Genomic DNA, 18,459 nt, shown 5'->3' with positions numbered 1-18,459 from the left:
AATGTAACATAATTAAAAGTTTCTTTCATAACCTTCTCCAACAAAACAAAACCTTCTCAAACAAAAATTATAACCACCATAAATGCAACAATTTTTATTAATTTTTAACCTTAAATATTATTATTATTTTAATTAATTTTTGTTTTAGAATCAAAGCACAAAGGGCTGAAATTTTTTTTTTTTTATTATAATTATATGATGATTTTTAATTTAATATAATCTCTGGGAAACAAGTGTATACAAGGTTTTTTTAGGTTTTACTAAGGTTAAGAGTAAAAATTACAGAAATATTGGTGTAAATATACAATTTTTACATTTCTTTTATTTATGTATATATATATTGTTTTAGATACAAATAATATAGTTTTTTTAAAATACTATAATGTATTTCTTTTCATTAAATAATACTTTTATTAATTTTTAGTTTTCTCAGTTTCGAATAATTTCATTAAATTTAGTTTTCGAATACAATGTCCTTATTGAATTTTAATTTATTTAAAAAAAGTCTTATTGTAAATAATGGAGAGCTTTACTAATTTTTATTTAAATTTCTTTTATACATAGTAAAGCTAAGGATCACATCTATTAAGTCCGAGGAAATTAAAAAAGTTGGCAATCAGGATTATTAGTCATATGTTAAATGTTTCTCGAGGTTTTCTCTTTTTTTTTTGGTGTTTTTTTGAACTTGTTTTTTCCTCGTTTAAACTGAAGAATGCGGGTCAGCGCTTATGTCTATTGTCTGCACGTGGGCACTATCCGTGGGTATCATTTCCAGTTTTTCTGGTTCAGCGTCTGGCATAATAATACACATGAAATTCTTACCAGTAGCTGCATCTCGTGGATATATGGTAACTGGTATGAATCGTTCTGTGCTACCTTCCACATAGGAGCACAAACGTTGATATACTTCAGGAAACTGTCTACGCAAACTAATACCACGCTGGCGTAGATGACGTTGTATGTTAGTAAAGCTAACCTGTCTAGCTTTTCGTGTGCCTTGATCTCGAGCGCCAGGCAGTGAGGTGAGAATAAGCGTCTCTGGTTCGGCGGCTAGATCACGACTGATGACTGGCGTATGTTGATGTGGTGAGGCTAATGCTGCGCTAAGTCGTAGTTTTGCACATCTGGACACTACTTGCATCTCCCATTTGACGGCCGCACCTGAGGTTGGCACTTCGCTCACCACACAGACGGCCACATAAAGCACTAATCTTGTGTCCGGATTATATGACTTACACAGTCTAACCAACTCTTCATGCATCTCACGTCCGGTTTCCTCCATCTGTAAGTCTGACCATTTAACGTACAATGGTTCGCCCAATCTAGCACGTCCTTCGCCAACAAATTCCTCAGCAACCTTAGGCCTGGAAAATAATACTTTTACAGCTCCACGTCCTTTTGCTAGGAATCCTTTTCTGGCCACCAAAGATACATGATGTAAGGTATCTTCATCTTCTTTAATGTTTGACATAACCTTACGGCAAAGGGCACCCACCCTAGAATGTAGACAAGTTTTTCTATGTTTTTCCCAATGTGCTCGTCGACATTCCCTAGAACAATAAACGTGTGTACAATTGTGGCATGTTTTAAATGTTCTTTTTGCTTCGGCCAATGGTGCACTTCTATTGCATTTTGTGTAACGACAATGGACTAAATCACCATCGGCTATTGCCATATCAAATGATACACGTCTCGGTCCGGTGCGTATAAATCCTGTTGATCCTGATTGTTGTAGGAGTCCAGCTGTGGATGTGGAAATCGGTTCACAACCTTCGCTGTGCCGGCGCACATCACTGGAATATTGTATGGTCTCATCTTTGTCACCGCTAACTGACCCTGTATGGCATAAAGGGAAAACTAAAATTAATGAACATGAAAACTGCACCCACCACAAACCCTTACTATCCTAAGAAAATTGTGCATAAAACACGTGAATAAAACGTGAGAAAAAGTATTAGTTTAATGAAACCAAAATTATAAGAGTTCTCTCAAATTGTCGCCACTTTTTCTTGAGAAAATATGTTGCTTTAAAAACTCTCGCTTCCATGCACTTAGAATACGATAAAAAGTATTTTTTATTTAAAAATAATAATAGTAAAAACCATGCTTATTTTTAATGTTTAATTAATTCGAATTGGAGATTTTAGTTTAGACTGACGTTCTGACTAGTCTTTGATGTATTTCGAAGAGGTTTGTGCTGATAATGCATCGTAAGTGAAGAACTGGACCATCATTTGAGAGTGGCTTTATCCGTTAGCCGGAAACAAATAATCGATTCTGGCTCCGTAAGTTCGATACTTCTCCCTTGTTACTCTGTCCTTAATATTTTTGGTAAAAGGATGCCCTGGTAGGGAAAGGTTCCACAAGCTACATAACAAAATCATAGATTTGTGATTGCCAAAAGTTGGATATTGAGCCCACACCAGCAAAAGAAAATTTCAAGTTTTATTGTTTGCAGTTGAGTTGAGAGAGAGCAAATGGTGATTAAAACGGAAACTGGAGAACTACGCATCAGTAAGAAGTGATTTTTTTTGGGGGGGGGGGGGGGGTCCACAGTTACCAGAGAACTTGCTAGTTTTGCTTCCTTCAAACTGCATCAAATTAGAGCAAATTACAAGTGCCCTGAAGTATTTTAAGCGGAGAGGTACCCTTCCTTCGGCTAAAAAGCCTTACCCACCGGCACTACCCGGAACTGTTTAACTCCTTTTTGAAAAAAGAGATATTGAACGGATGCAGCGATTTTTTTGTACCTTCTTGGATGGTCGAGATGGACTGAAGACAATTAGATGCTAATGAAATGGTGGGGAGATCCTCAAGAATAATCTCCAAGTCTAGGCACCAGCAAATAAGGGGATTTGCGGAACATAAAAGCTGGAGAGCTGGAGACAGGTAGATCCAATCTGGCATCCCTGATACTAGCTAGGCGTGCTTTTTTTTTTGGATACTTCCAGGCATGGCCAGTTTTTGCTGGAATTACGATTAACTTCATAATAATAAAATAAACAGACACAAAATTTCCCCTTTTTCTTTAAGTAATAATAAGTTTGCATTTTTTACTTAAAACCTGACATAGCCAACGTTGAAGGTAACTGCTTTCCCGAAGGTAATTGTTCTGACGGCCCAGAAAAGAAGCTGGGAATATGGTCAGATGAAATATTTTTAATCATTTCTTGGCGTGAACGTCAACGCATCGTAACGCAAATGAACATCAATGGATCCCACCCTAACGGTATAAGTTCCAAGAGATCAGTTATGGATTTTTTTTTTTCCTAAACTAGACTGCATTTCTTTGGGATTGCTTTTAAGAAGCCCAGGAAATGGATTTTGCTAGCTTAAGGGCATAGTCAAACTAATATCACGCAATTTTTACAGCGAGATGTCTAAAATGTTTCAGTTTTAAGTGACTTTTTTTAACATGCAACAATTCATTTAAGGTTTATTTATTTTTTAAAAAATTCAAATAAAAAAGAAATTAATAAACTTCAATTGCTAATAATTTTAAATAATGTAATATTGTAATAAATTAAAAGAATAATAAATAATGTAAGATAACACATAAAATTAACAAATTCATGAATTGTTAATTCCATTGCTGTAGTTTACAGCGTCATCTAGTAGATGGCAGAAGCTTCAACTAATTTACTTTCTGTAGCTTACTGGGCTTAATGGCAGCCATTTCACTTCCTATTATTGGAGTTGATGCTGAGAAAGGAGTCTTAATCTTACTGCATTATTAAACGCCAGAATTTTTACTAAACCACAAATAGTTTGCAACGATTAGGATATCCTGATCGTAGCTAGTTGGATAATGTACTAAGTATAAAAAAATAGTGAACTTTTGGAGCGAAAATTTTGACATCTATGCTTTTTTTTTTTGAGAACGGAAGTAAAATACAACTTTTTGTAAGCGAAAATTATTATTATTTCAATAAAAATGGCGACTAGACGTTCTTGGTTACAACGGGATGAACCAAAAATAAAGCTTCTACCTAGCGGGTTGCCAACAGATGGTAATTGCTTTGCAAGCTGTTGCCATTAATAATACTGACAGGAAATAGCTAATTCCAAAGTTGTAATCTTCTGAGACAAACAGGAAGCACTGTGGGCTGTAAAGTCTTAAGGGAACATTTCAATGAGACTAATAAGGGAGACTGCTTGGCGATCCTGGCGAGAATTGAAGCGCGAAGCAGCTAAGACCGAGGATTTGGCTCGTCGGGATGGTCGTAATACAGGAAATAGGAGCAGCAAGGAGAAACCCTCATTCGGAAATGCAAATTGCTTCATAAATACAGCAATCTAAACTTTGATGCTTAATAAGTCTAATCAAGCAGACAGATCTGGAAATAGTGCTCTACAAAAAGCCAAAAATAGGACATTTATGTCTCCGTTTCTTTGCTAAACCACCACTGAATTTAATCTTGATGATATTGACAGTTCGACAGAATTATTGGAAATTTCTGCCTCCTATAATCTAAGATTCCCTTAGAGATTGGCCCATTGATATCTTAAAAGGGTCGATCAAATAGGATTGGTGATCACTTTTAGGCACCCGATTACAATCAATATGTTTTATTTATGATAATAAAAATCTCCTAAATTTAGAAGACGATCTTAAGTTTCTTTTTCATTTATAAGTGCAATAAGAGAAAGTGCAAATGCAACAAGAAGTGTGGTTAACAGCCATTTTATATGTACATAACAAGCGCAAAAATTGACACACAATAAAATATTTAAAAAAAATAAGTAAATAAACAAATACAAATAATGCTCTCCAATTATAAATTGGCAAATTAAAGCAACCAATTTCGGCACTTTCGTCATGTTATGATAATTATAATTTATTTATTTTTGTCCCATCAAAATGTACGAATCAAATAGAGTCGTGTGATTCAGTAAGATTGAATAGCAAACTGAATGAAATTGTTAAACAATAATAATTAAACAAAAACTATTATTATATAACTCAATATTATAACATTGAATAGAATAAATTGTTAATAACGATCCTGAAGAATTGTGTTATACATGGAATTATATTTGATAAAGAGAAGGTGACCCATTTCTGGTTGGGTTACATCCAAGTTCAAAAAAGAGACATCAAAAATTGGAACATCAAATTTTGGAATGGGAGGGGAGGATTTAAAAAATAAAAATAAATTAAATTATTATAAAGTTACGAATAATAAATAAAATAAAATATAAATTTGTAAATTATGCCACCATATCAACATGTTATGAGCATAACAATGGATTATAATCTGATATCGATTATTTATGGCGCGAAGAAGTCCCACTATCATTAGAAAGTCAAGCTAGCAAAAAAATATTAATTAGATTGAACAAGATGCCTTATTTTAACCCTAAATCTAAGAAATGGAGGATCAACGAGGGATTCCCAACCAATAGCATTAAGATAGGCGCCACAATTGAAACAGCGCTACGGTGACTATGGTCCCGGGTTTGATTACGATCATCTGTAGAGCAGACATCAGCTGGGGGCTATGACTCCCACTGGATTGTGAACTGACTGCCTTTAAGGGTTCTGTTCCACAGTTGACGCCCCAAGGAAAGGTCTCTTGTAATGGAGCCCCTATTTCTACTGTACTGTGGGAAGAAGATGGTTTGGTCTTGGGGAATAGTTCAGCCAAGTTCCTTACCCACATAACCTGCTTTTTAAAAGGGATATTGTTAAGATAACGATATGTACACTTTGGTTCACATTTAGGAAAATAATGGGATTTTCTTTTTAATAGAAAAATGAAGTCCATTTATATAAATAAATGTTCAGTTTTCGAAAGATACATTCTGACCTTTGGACTACACTTATCACATAGCAAGATAAATTTTGTGCGGCAGCCTTAAGTGTTTATCTTCTACAATCATTTTACAATTTAAATGGTGCTTTTGGGTAATTAATTGCAAAGTTTTTTTTAATTTTTAACTTAGTTTTATTAATTAATCTGCAGAGGCATAGTGAATTACAGGCAAGGCCACAAAAATATGAGCTGATGTGAATGTGGGGGCTATTGATAGATGATTTAGATGTGCGTGTGGCCATGCAGAATTAAAAGTAAAAGAAAACCAAAATAGAAAATATTGAAAAAATTAAATAAAAAAAAAAAATTGCTGCTCATGTGTTAAAAACGTGGTTTGTTTCTAAGCGGGAGGCTTTGTCGGAAAGTTACCTGCGTCTCGAGACTTACACTGTCCTCGTACCTGCGAGGTGATTGTTGGCGAGATCTGTGCAGGATATATGTCCTTGATGATGTTGGCGTTGATGGTGGTGATGTGTAGGGACAGGGTGATGATGTTGATGAAGAGCGGATGATGATGCTGAGTTGGTGGTTGTTGAAGAACGATGTGGCGTGGTGGCCAAACTTGGCGAAGGACTACGTGATGCCGGCGCCAAACCCAACAGTGAATCCAGTACATCCTCCATGGTCGTGGATCCAGGACTTGGACGGTTCATCACGCCGCAAGCCGACGATGATACACATACTCCAGGGATGGCCATCATCCGGTCCATACCTGTAACCGGCTTTGTCAGGCAGGCCTCCGACCCTTCAATCTTTTTTATTTTAAGTCCCCTAGTTTTTAGTATTTTGTTTATTCTTTAGCTAAGATCCAAGAACTGGAATTGAAAGTTTTTGTGGAAGGGAAGTTTCAAAGCGTTTAAAGATTTCCCAGCAATTACCAACTGATTTTTTTTTTTTTTTTTTTTTTTTTTTTTTACACGTTAGAAAAATCGTGAAAAATAGGAAGACCATTCAGAAAATTTCTCACTTTGAATCACAAACTCGTAATATTTGAAGTGACTCTATAGAGAGATTCATTTAATTAATAATCCATAAAATAGAAAGAACCAGATATCAGTACAAGTCTAAAAAAGATTGCATTTTTTCCCCTTTCAAACATTATTTTCTACTGAAAGATTTTAACACCACAGAATGTAAAGTTTGAGATTTCTGCAATTGGTCTTGAAATGCTGAACACATAATAAACTAAATTAGAAAATTTTCTGAAAAACGCTCTAGGGCATAACCACAGGCTGATCCGCATTTTAGTGAGGCTGGATCTAGTGGTTCCCCTCTCCCCCAATAAATTCCAAGGATATTACCTACGTAAAATTATAACGCAGAATGGTTGGCTAGATCTAGTTGCTGTGACCCTAATGAACTGCCCAAAACTAGGAAACGCCCAAATGGAGGCGCACAGAGAATAGCACCACAATCAGCCTAAAAGAAAAGCACCGAACAGCCAGTAAAACAGGCACTTCCGGCAAATAATGCGAATTTTTCGTCTGACTACTTACCACAATAAGTCCATAGAGAATCCCAGCAACGCGAAACTAGTTGACTGTATTAGAAAACAAAATGGCTAAACTGCCAACAAATGGCGTGTTAGGGAAAACCTAGCAAATCAACTCAAGGAACCTCAATTCACTCATTTTCTGGTAAAAATTCAATCTGAAAACCATAAAATTTTCCCCATATGTGCAGCAAAAGGAAACAAAAAAGTTGTATAAAAAATAAAACCCAATCTCTTCTTCTATTTCGTTTTACTGGAATTTAAAAATATAAAAATTAGAATTATATACTTTTAAAATGTAATACAACTGAATTCAAATATTTACTCAACTCTCTTTTAAACATTTATTAAATGGATGGGGGATTAATATTTAATAATGTTTACATTGCACTGTAATTTCCATTTGTTAAAATTTAAAATGACATGCACCCTCCCAAAAAAAAAAAAAAATTGTTTAATAAAGAGGGATCAAAATAAAACATATTGGGAATTGAATCAATCACAGGGGAATCAGTCCCTTAATTTCAACATAAGGGATTATGGAATTAAGTATTTAAATCAAAAAAACAAGGATATATTAAGAAGAGCAAACATCAAAAAGGGTTTAAGGGGACATCCATGGACAAACTGTAAATATAATTTAGGCTTGCGAAAATCCTAGGACATCGGCATTGGAGTTCTATTTCCCTAAGAATAGCCCACAGAATATGATTTTAGAAATTTTTGCTTTTTAAAAAAAATTTTTGTACTAAATAAGGCAAAACTTGCAGAGATAATATACGTGCATACACACAAGAAAAGTATGTGTATGCAAAATTTAAACTGACAATTAAATTCATCATTTTGTAATTTCATAAAGTGTTATAAAAAATAAATTAAATAAATTAATAAATAATAAAAATATAAAACTAAATTTCATACATCTAAAAAAGAAAGTCAATTCAATAATAAAAATTATTCCTCAGAGGAAACTGCCGAAATTGATTCCCTAAAATTGTTTTGATGTCCAGGAAAACAGAAGGTAATAAAAAATAAGTAAAATTAAATAAATAATAAAAGGATATTTGATAAAGCATACATAAAACGTAATAATATTTCATGAATCAATTTTTCAGTCCTGAAAAAAAAATTGTCCTTCAAAATTCGATTTTAAGTCGATTAAATAAAAAAGCTCTTTTAATCATCTCAGTTTATGTACATTACATACACATAATAAATATTTAAGTCGGTTTCAGTCAAAAGTGAACATTTTCCGACTAAATTATAAAATTCAAATAAATTTAAAATAATTTCTATTAATGAAATAAAAAAAATTCTATTTTTTACTAACCTTAATAACATAAATCGATTTTATATCTTTCTGTATCCTGATATACAACGCTGATGTAAATCACGAATTATTTACCAATATTAAGCATTGACATCTTGGTAATAAATGATATTGCTCGTTAAATTCATCAACATAAAATAGTTCTGAGTAAAATCTTCAGTATTCCTCTTCCTACACAACCCTGTTTTTTTTTTTTTTTTACCTCTTTCTATAAAAAAATTTCTTCAACTAAAATGAGGGCAAAATATTCCATGAAAAACCACAGTTTTGATCATACTTTACGCTACCACATTGTTGACAAAAATTCACTCTTCGAGTCCAATTGGATAATTGGTCAAATGTAGGGCAGATTTAGACAATAGTCCAGGAACTCTTTCCAATACATACTGGACTGGGAAGTTGGTCCTCTAATTGCTTAATTCACAGAGGCTAAGGATGTTTAGCCAAACACTGTTGTTGCTGTTTTTGTTGTACTTACTGTACTTTTAATCAATTTCGCACTTAATACTTTGTTATCAAAGTAGAACTTGAATGAATATGAAAAATAGGCCAGAAAGGAGAAAAATCCCACCTTAAGTCGGTTAAGTCTAGCTTAAGACCTAGCTAAACATGAAAGGCAATTCTTTAAAAATTACAAAAAATATTTTCAATAAATATTATCTAATATTTGTTAGCGCTTAATATTTGTTTACAATACTTACAATTTAAAACTATTGACAACGTGATTTTTCAACGTTCGACTATAGATGCATTATCGATAAGGTGAACATTATAATCTGGCTTTCTTATATCACCAACATTTCGCAGAACAGATACTTATTACACACATTAGTACTTACTTCGCTTAAACTGAAAATTCAAGTACTGAGAACTAATAAAGTGGTTATCCAAAGCTGTCTGAAGTTCACGTTAATGGGCGCTACGATCGCAACAGTACTGGGGACGTAGTTTCGAATTTTCGTTTAAAGAACCAAACAATTCTGCTTTTAAAACCTATAGGAGAAATGGTTCGTTCTAAACACAAGTACTGAAACTATAGAAATAAATGTGGGCTATTTACACAATTTCTGAAGAACAATAATCTACAATGCAGTTGACACGACTAACCATCAATCTTGCAATTAGATGAATAATTCTAGGTCGGAGAATTCGAGTTAAATTCATTAAATAACTCAAGAAAGGTAAAATAATTTTTTTTATGATAAACTCTTTTTTTTAGTGTTTACTTGATACAAAAAATTTTACTTGACCACATGCAGAATTCACTTGAAGCATACATCATAATATAATAGTAAAAACATGCTTAAACTAGAATTTTGTTTTTAGACAGAAATTTGATTCTGTACATGCAAAACATTATTTTACTTAATGTGGGCCTTTTAAAAGGAGTTTTTGACTTTCAATTATTTCTTTTTTTCAATTTGTTGGATTGTGTTCGCTTTGTCACCTCATAATTGAGATTCATATTTTCATTTGAAGCAATTTTTTGCATACAAACCTGTCTATAGATGCAGTCTTATGTGCTTAAAATGATGGTGTGAAAATAAACATTATTTGATTATCTTGAATTATTATAATTTTCATACAATATGTTTAGAGCTGTGTAAACGTTGTGTACCTTATAGCATGACCCTAATTGGAAAAAACATTACTTTAGAACTGTAAACAGTAGATATAACTAGTGAATATTTCTTACATAAGGGCAGAGAAGAAGCTAAAAGCAGCACGGAAAAGTGACATTAAATAAAAATCGTTAGCTTAATGTGTTTTGTCTGTAGACTCTTTGTGTTGGTCTAGTGGTTAAGAGCGCGGCTTCGTGTGTGGGAGATCTCCAGTTCGAATCTCGCGTACGACTACTTTTTATTTGTCAGAAAAAAATTGTTTATAGTAAAGTTTGAGTTTCTGCCCCCGTTCATGACACCTAATCGGTAGTTGGACGTCAAGCCCCGCCTGAAAAAATAGGCGATTACCATACTTTACTTTACCAACCAAGAAAGTATGAAAACTGTGTAAATTGCTACTTTATGCTGCCATAAGCTAAACTGAGTTTGCTCTCGCTATACGTTTGAATATGTCCGCAGTAAGGCATGCGACATGTTCTGGCTGTTCTAACTTGAGATCTGGTACAATCCACGTGAGTTGGATATGTTCCGCTAGAAGTCTTGGGTTTAATTGAAGGAAAGCATCAAACTGTCTGTTTTACAGTGATATTCACTATCTCCAGCAGTATGATGGTTCTCCAACGAAGCAGTTATGCTAATAGCGGTAAGGTTGGACAAGGATGAGGAAGTTACAGTAAAAAAAAAATGAAAAGAAAACGTCCCTCCTTGTTTTGAGGCCCAAGGGAGAGGAGTTAATTCGTGATTTACTGAATGACGGAATACAATTGATCCAGCCAGTACTTCCGCAAGTCGCAATGGCAGTTTGATACACTTCTTCCAGAAAGTTGAAGGCAATCTCAATTAAATAGACACTAAAATTCAAGCTGCTATTTCCCAGAATGAGCAATTAACCATGATGATAATTGACAAATTAAGGAGTGAACAAGTTCATTGTCCCCAAAAAAAGGGAAACGAAACTGACTGAGATACTAGGTTCTCTCAATCAACGCTGATATCTCGCGTAGCTTATGAGAGGGACTCAAATCCTGTTTCAAAGATACTTTGGTAGGAACTCGAAGATCAGAACGGAGTCACTTGCTTTGAACGTGAACATATTGCTAACCCAAGACTTACTATCATTGAATTAACGTCTAATTTGATCTGGTATTTTTGGTAGACTTCGTTATAAGAAACAATGTTTTTAATGAACCAACCTTGAGATTTTCATGAAGCCTCCCCCAAAAAAGAAACTTTCCTTACATTTTATGTTGACATGACATACTCAGCGGAAATTCTTGATACATAAATCAGTTATTACCAACTTAAATATTCTACGGTTAACATAATTTTCTACAGGTAAGTAGTAAACTGGTATTGTTCAAAAAAACTAATGAAAATAATGAAGCTGTACTAAATCATGAACATCCTGAAATCATTAATAAATTTACTAACTCAAACTAAGCTTGGAAAAAACAAAAAAATTAAAATACGATCTGACGGACAAAATAAGGACTAAAGCAAAACTAAGTGCTTAATGGTTCTTTTTGAGTTGGCCAAAATAAAATAATGACGAGTTGATTAAAAATAATCATTCTGTTAACATTTTTTTGTTTAATTTTGGTCGAGAAAATCTTTCATAATATAAAAATTTGATTAAAGGTGAGAGGATGCTGTGCGAGATTATTTCCAGGAATCATTAAATCTTTGGATGACATCATCGTAGTTCATCAGGTGATTGTCCCTGTTACGGATCTGTGTGAAAAAACAACTTTTCGTTCAGCGTTTACAGGGCTTATAATCACCATAGTGGGATCTGCCACTTCTTTGTGAATCCTTCCGGACCGTTACAAAAACGAGGGAACAGCTACGCCGCGCCTTCACAGACTTTTAACAAGCCTCAGGTACAGTGAAATACCTTTTGGAACTTATTACAGGAACCTTTGTGGTAACTTGATATCGGATTCGATAATCTAATTCCTGTTAAATTGTCATTAATCATCCAGTTATCATTAAAAATGTGTAAATTTCCTCCTGAAAGACGCTACGATCAGAGGATCTGTCTACTAGCCCAAGATAGACTAGTCTTACAACGTAACTAAGTCCCTGGGCATAGTCTATCATCCAATTAATGAACCTCAAATTTGACCACAAACAAAAACGATATATTCTTGTTATTATTCATCGACTTAGAGCCCATTTTCTAATGAATGCTAACGACGTTATCGTGTACATTCTGACCCCACCCTCGTGGAGTTCTAGGATAGTGAATGGGTAAGCAGAAACTCACTGCCTTAATGATGCCTACCAAGCAGTTTTGAGAGAATAGCTCAACACCCAGTAGCAGCAAGGTTAGATGGATCGAGGATTAACTCCATTTCTTTTAAAGGGCAGTACTTTAATTACTTCCAGACTAGCTTGGTATGCTGTCACTCAAGTCATTACAGTGTAGCCAACCCTTAAATGCAAAATAAAAATAAATAAAAAGGACATGCAAGGAAATAAATAAATAAAACGTAAAAAAAACTTGGGTAAATGTGAAAACATATTTTTATATTTACAAATATAAATCTTTTAAGTCTAAAATAATATTTTTTTTAAATTAAATTTCTCTACATTTAATTATTTGTAATTTTCTTTAAGTCAATTTAGAAAATTAAATGCAGAATTAAGAGAAATTTCGTTTTCAGCACCAAGAAATAGTTATCAGTTGATTTTTTTTTTTTTTTTTCAGTATGTATACACTTTTTTCAATATAAATAATTTTTTCCAAAAAATCAACTTCTTTTTTTTTATAATAATAAATACGTTTGGAAAATATATGAAATGTGCGTATTTATTTAGCAGCAATGGCAGTAAGGGAGAAATTAACAAAACACAAAACAAATGACATGTATGGACATGAAAAACTAAAAAGAAAACATAAAAAAAAACTAATAATAACAAAAATAAGGGAAATTATTATATATTTATATATAAACACAATAAATGGAGATAAGGCACAGTATATAGAGATTATACATTTGTCTATCTTAAAAATATTATTGTCAAAAGAATTTTATTATTTATTATATATTCATTCATATTTATACTAATTTATTTTAGAAATTTATTATTTGATCCATTAATAATTATAAAAAATAATAAAGAGTCAATAAATTGTTACTTATATTACATTATTTACAAAAAAAAAAAAAATTATATTTTAATTATTTTTGAACCAATTTTTATTTTGTAAAAAAATTAAGGGTTTTAATTTTTATTTATTTAATTTTGTTTTTACGGGAATTGTCAGGAATTTGAAAAATATATTGTATGTAAAGAACAACTCTCCCGTTTTAACCGTTTCACTGGAATAGAATAAATGAATACATACTACAAACAACCAAACATTCCTTTTAAATTTTCCAAAAATCATTACCATGTATAAATATATTCAATTTCAATTTTGAATATACAACAGGCAATGCTAGTTTTCTTGAGAAAGAGAGAGAGAGAGAGTGAGAGACAAACTTAATTTGTAACAAAGTAAGTGGAATTAATAAAAAAATCACATTTTAAGATATGATAACCCCAAAAAAGAAAAAAAAGAGAAAGAATCGTATCCATTTCCCATGATGATGTAGGGCATAATCTAAGTCGTAGAAACGTTTTCAGATATTTGAGGTAAGTGGAGTGAAGAAGATACAAGGATAATTGAGAAAACAAACCTGCAAAAGCAGTTTGGAAGAAGGGAGAGTAGTTTTTTTTTTTTTGAGACCAGAATTGAGTTTTGGAAGACAGTATCTCAAAAAGATGGGAGAGGAAAGATATCTACAAAACTATTCAATCTAACAAAGAATCATAAATCATATCATAAACGTGATATTCTCTTTTATCAAATAATTCCACCACTTTGTATACGACGCACTCTCATACAAGACAAAAGACTCATAAAATTCAATGTTGAGCATCACCGTTACTTTGTTTAAATCTCACAAAAGAAAAAAAAGATTGTCTTGGGCTCTTTTCTTTTTTAAATAGAATTAAAAAAGAAAAATATTTACACCATAAACAAACAAAATGGAACAGAAAAACAAAGTTTAAGAACAAAAAACAATTAAAGCATTATTGTTTGTTTATATTGGGGATAACCTCAAAATTTTAAAACAACTCAAAAAAAATTATAAAATAATGGGGAGAATAACAAAATATAATAAATTGAACTAAACGTATCTTTAAAATAAATAATTGGTCCATACTAGTTTGCTATAATTATATAAAATATATAAGTATATCTATCTTGCTATAAATGTATCTGCAAAAAATAAAAAATAAAAATGGAAAACTCATAAATAAGATCAAAAAAATAAATAAAATTTAAAAAAAAAACCAGAAACAAGATAATAATGTAAACTAATTTAAAAATTAAAATAATAAGCTAATGTACAAAAAGACAAATATAACACAGTCCAGCCAAAATTAAAAAATAAACATTGTAATGAGGCACTTTTAAGAAAAAAAAAAAACAAAACAATTTTAAACATATTCAAAACTATTTCTGAAAAACAAAGATACTTGGTGCTTACAAAAAAAAAAAAATAAATAAAAAACTATTTAGGAGTTCCAAAGGAATCTTTCTGTTCAGTTTAAATGTTAATCAAATATTTTTGTTTCTTACTTTAAAGCAACAAAGGACTGGGAACAAAATTCAGTAATGCTGACGACTTACCGTTAACTGTGGCAATATCAGGTGTATGCGTTGCGGTTAGATTTAGATACAATTGTGAGCCTCTACCTTGATGCTCAGGCGTGGCCGTCAGTGAGACTGGTGTTTCTGGTACATCCAATGGACGATTGCCAACAAAGGAACTCTCCAGCCAACAGAGTCGACCGGTACTACCACGCGGTGATCCAGACCTGGACATAGAATGAAGATTATATTAGTTGGTGGGCAGGTTCAAGGTTCAGTATTGTCATCTCACACCTTCAAGTTGTAGTTCAGTTTTTCACCGAAAATACAACCTGAGTTCGAAGAAATTGGTTTTGCGTGTGAGATTGTGGACAGCAAAATAATTCATAAATGAAAAATCCTAGATCGTTGAAATTTGTTATGTATTTAGGTGCCACAACAAGACCTGGGGAAGCTTTTCGAGCAACCAGCAAAATGGAAGTAGAACATTATTAATCAGATTATTTTTTTTTTTACGCGAATACGTCTTTAAATTTGAATCATATGGTGGCAATCCAAAAAAATCTAATAACAAAATCGGGGCATACAGTTTGGCATTATAGTTTCGAATCTATCGTCTACATCTCTGGATAGCTAAAGGATCAAAGCTGGTGACATCTGTCTAGTAAACGTAAAGGCCAATGGCATCTTCAAATTCGTACTCGGGTAATGTGTATATCCATCCGGGCACAGCGTTAGCGGAAATTTAACTCTTTATGTTACGATCGTTGTTAAAATATTCCAAAAACATCTCTAAAATTATACCCGATTACGAGCCTGAACTTACTACTACAATTATGATAGTAGGAGACTTTAATCTAGATGTCTCACTAAACCGCTCATTGCCCGACTTCATGCTCAGCGAGTTCAATTTGTCTAATATTGAAACTTCTCCAACAACGTTAGGTTGATTTAACGTTTACCAGAAACCTCGATGTATCTTGTATGCCATTTGTGTCGTACTTTTCGTATAACAGACCTATAATTAATAAAGTTATATTGTAACACAGTAATTATTTGTTTCCTTGATTTCATCCTAAATACATAAATAAAAATATTTTATATAAAAAATATAACCCGTTACGTAAACGTATTCACGTACAACACACGGCCGGGTCCATGACACAGCCGCAGGTTTTTTTTTTGTTTTCGAGATTTTTCATGAAAAACAGAGAAAGTAATCAAAACTAATAACCGAACATAAGGTAGGTAACAATTCTTCAGTTTAGGTTGAACTATTTTAGTATAATGCAAATAATATGGACAAAAAGAGTCGATTGAAACGTTTATAATTTTTGGAATATCCACGCACGCGAGAGAGGAGAGTGAGTGAGTATAAATTAGTTTAAGGGCAACCGCTCAGCCCGACCCAATTGCTCTGTCAGCAATCTAAAGCACGGAGAAGAAACCTCTCAAGTGATCCTCTGAAATTAACGCGTGTGTTAATGTTTGTAGAGAAAAATATCGCGCAGCTTCGTGGAAAAAATAATAATAGCAATAATAATATACGTGCAACTCTCCTTTTTTTTTTTTAGTACGAATTCCAAGTCTGAAGAAAATTTAATCGCGTAAAGTGCGGCATGAGGAAATCACCTGAGTGAAAATGGTAGATTTTCTTTGTCTATGGAGAAATTATAGATTTAAGTTATAGTGATTATAAAAATGGGGCAGGTTATAAAGAGAATTCAGTGAAATCGGAGCGTTAGATGGAGATATGGCAAACTTACCTGGATGAAGGATTGTCATGCCTGGCCAAAGTGGCAGGTGATAGTCTATCGTCCCCTCTGCTACCCGAGACATAATGTACAATCGCCGAGGTGACCTCTTTTATTGAGCTGTGAACTTCACTCAAGTTTGGCACATTTTGCTGTTTTAAAAAACAAAGAAACAAATTATAGCTTTTTCTACATTTTGTCTGAATATTTATTATTTAAGTTATTGGCTGGTTGCACTTACTTGCTTCTGTGTAGGCAGTAGGCCTTGAGCAAGCCTTTCAGCAGGAGTTCTAGGATTCGACAGGCGTTCTTGTGATCTCCAGCCAAGGTACGGTTGGCGATAATTGAATGATGATCTAGCCGAACCACATGGAGACGTGCTGGTGGATGTTGGATTCGAGTTCAGCCTGCTGGTACTCCATCTGGAGAAGGTATGCCCACTTGGCGTTGGGCTCGGACTCAGGACCACTCCTAGTTTTTACAGAAAGGTAAAAAGTTATTTTTTGATGGAACTTGTTCCATATCTTTCATAAATATTCTAAACAATCATATCAGTTTCCTTCTCAATGACAATCCAAAACCTCTCGTAGTGGATATGGATTAGCCACTTCTTCAAAGATCTTGGAGTCCCGGCGAGCATCTCAGCTTAACAATAAACAACGCACACACAATACTGGCACCCCGATAATTCACTGCAGAGATAGGTAAAGGTAACTATTATAGCACAGCCCAATCCAAGCTAGGTTACCCGAAAAATAATCAGTTTTTTGCTGAATATTCGGATTATAGCGAATCTTTGTGCTAAATACCAAATCGAGATCAAAACCAATGTAAGGAATCTATTACATTTAGGACATCTTTGCAGAAAGCAATAGTTGACAATGACCCAGGAGTTTAAGAGACACAGTGGTTTTGCTGAATGCGAACTGAAGTCTTTGGCACGTGCTGGGTTTAGTGCTTGTGGTCATTGATAGTTCGGCTCGAAGAAGAGACCCAGTTCTACGTCCTCCCACCACTGTGTGGAGGCATACACCCATGCGTGGGGGGGTTCACCAACTGGACTGGACTGGATTAAGATTCGGCAACACTACTTTCACTGTTTTGGGACCTATGTGGGTAGATAATCCATATTGCTCTCTTAGTTCGCTTTGGGGCTTAGATGGTTAATAGAAAAATTTCAAAATTTTCCCCTTCAGTTAGTAGTAGTAATCCTCAACATCGCTGTTAGTCATTATTAGTTATTTTAAGGGGCTGGGTCAGTTTTTTGTACCCTAACCAAACAAGAAAAGAAAGGCAATCTCATGAAATGGAGAACAGTGGTCCTGTAAGACCTTAGAATCTACAAAACAAAATCTTCTAAGAGGACTCAACAAAGGAATCAAAGAAAGACTTCTACAAAGCAAAACATGAAATGAAATTCAAAATATAAAACTGCTGAGCACGGATTTTTTTAAAAAAAAATTATTTATTTACTTATTTTACCTTGTCCTGAAGGACTGCGTGGTGTGGCCGCTTGATTTGATCCTAAACTGGATAAGGATGTAGTCTTGGAGGATAGTCCTTGCCAGCCGGTGGTAGATGTTTGCTGACCACCGCCTCCTTCTGAGTGTCGTTTCAACAAGAATCCTTGTACAGGTACCTGGCTGTTCTTATACCATTCCGGCACATGCAACCTTTGCAGCGATCGCTGAACTCTCAATTCATGTTCTGACATTACACGTTCGCCAACCTTTTGGAGTTCGTTTTCCGGTGGCTGTAAACAAAATTTTACAAAAAAAAAATTAGGAAATCTAATAA

At 33.7% G+C, this 18,459-nt stretch overlaps 1 protein-coding gene and 1 long non-coding RNA gene across 3 annotated transcripts in view; one reads left to right on the top strand and one right to left on the bottom strand.

Annotated features, from left to right (window-relative positions):
• Nucleotides 1–238: 238 nt before the first annotated feature.
• LOC141452747 (uncharacterized) overlaps nucleotides 239–18,459 on the bottom strand; it is a 244,474-nt gene continuing 226,253 nt past the window's right edge. Inside the window, exons 5-10 of one of the 2 annotated variants that reach the window (XM_074125147.1) lie at nucleotides 18,145–18,415; nucleotides 16,904–17,133; nucleotides 16,675–16,814; nucleotides 14,948–15,135; nucleotides 6,217–6,528; nucleotides 239–1,836 (exon numbers count right to left, since the gene is read on the bottom strand). In XM_074125147.1, coding sequence (XP_073981248.1) covers nucleotides 701–1,836; nucleotides 6,217–6,528; nucleotides 14,948–15,135; nucleotides 16,675–16,814; nucleotides 16,904–17,133; nucleotides 18,145–18,415 — 2,277 coding nt within the window. In that variant the 3' untranslated portion in view covers nucleotides 239–700. The remainder of the gene's footprint in view (nucleotides 1,837–6,216; nucleotides 6,529–14,947; nucleotides 15,136–16,674; nucleotides 16,815–16,903; nucleotides 17,134–18,144; nucleotides 18,416–18,459) is intronic. The other variant, XM_074125150.1, reaches the window with a different exon arrangement.
• Nucleotides 9,569–13,079, top strand: LOC141452837 (uncharacterized). Its single transcript, XR_012457654.1, has 2 exons — nucleotides 9,569–9,819; nucleotides 11,899–13,079. It is a non-coding gene; the product is annotated as an uncharacterized lncRNA (long non-coding RNA).

The sequence above is a fragment of the Rhodnius prolixus genome, unplaced genomic scaffold (genome assembly GCF_049639745.1).
Source record: "Rhodnius prolixus isolate KJV_2025 unplaced genomic scaffold, Rpr scaffold_1, whole genome shotgun sequence".
Lineage (NCBI taxonomy): Eukaryota > Metazoa > Arthropoda > Insecta > Hemiptera > Reduviidae > Rhodnius > Rhodnius prolixus.
The sequence above is the reverse complement of the archived record's forward strand: the minus strand, read 5'-3'. Positions and strand labels throughout refer to the sequence as shown.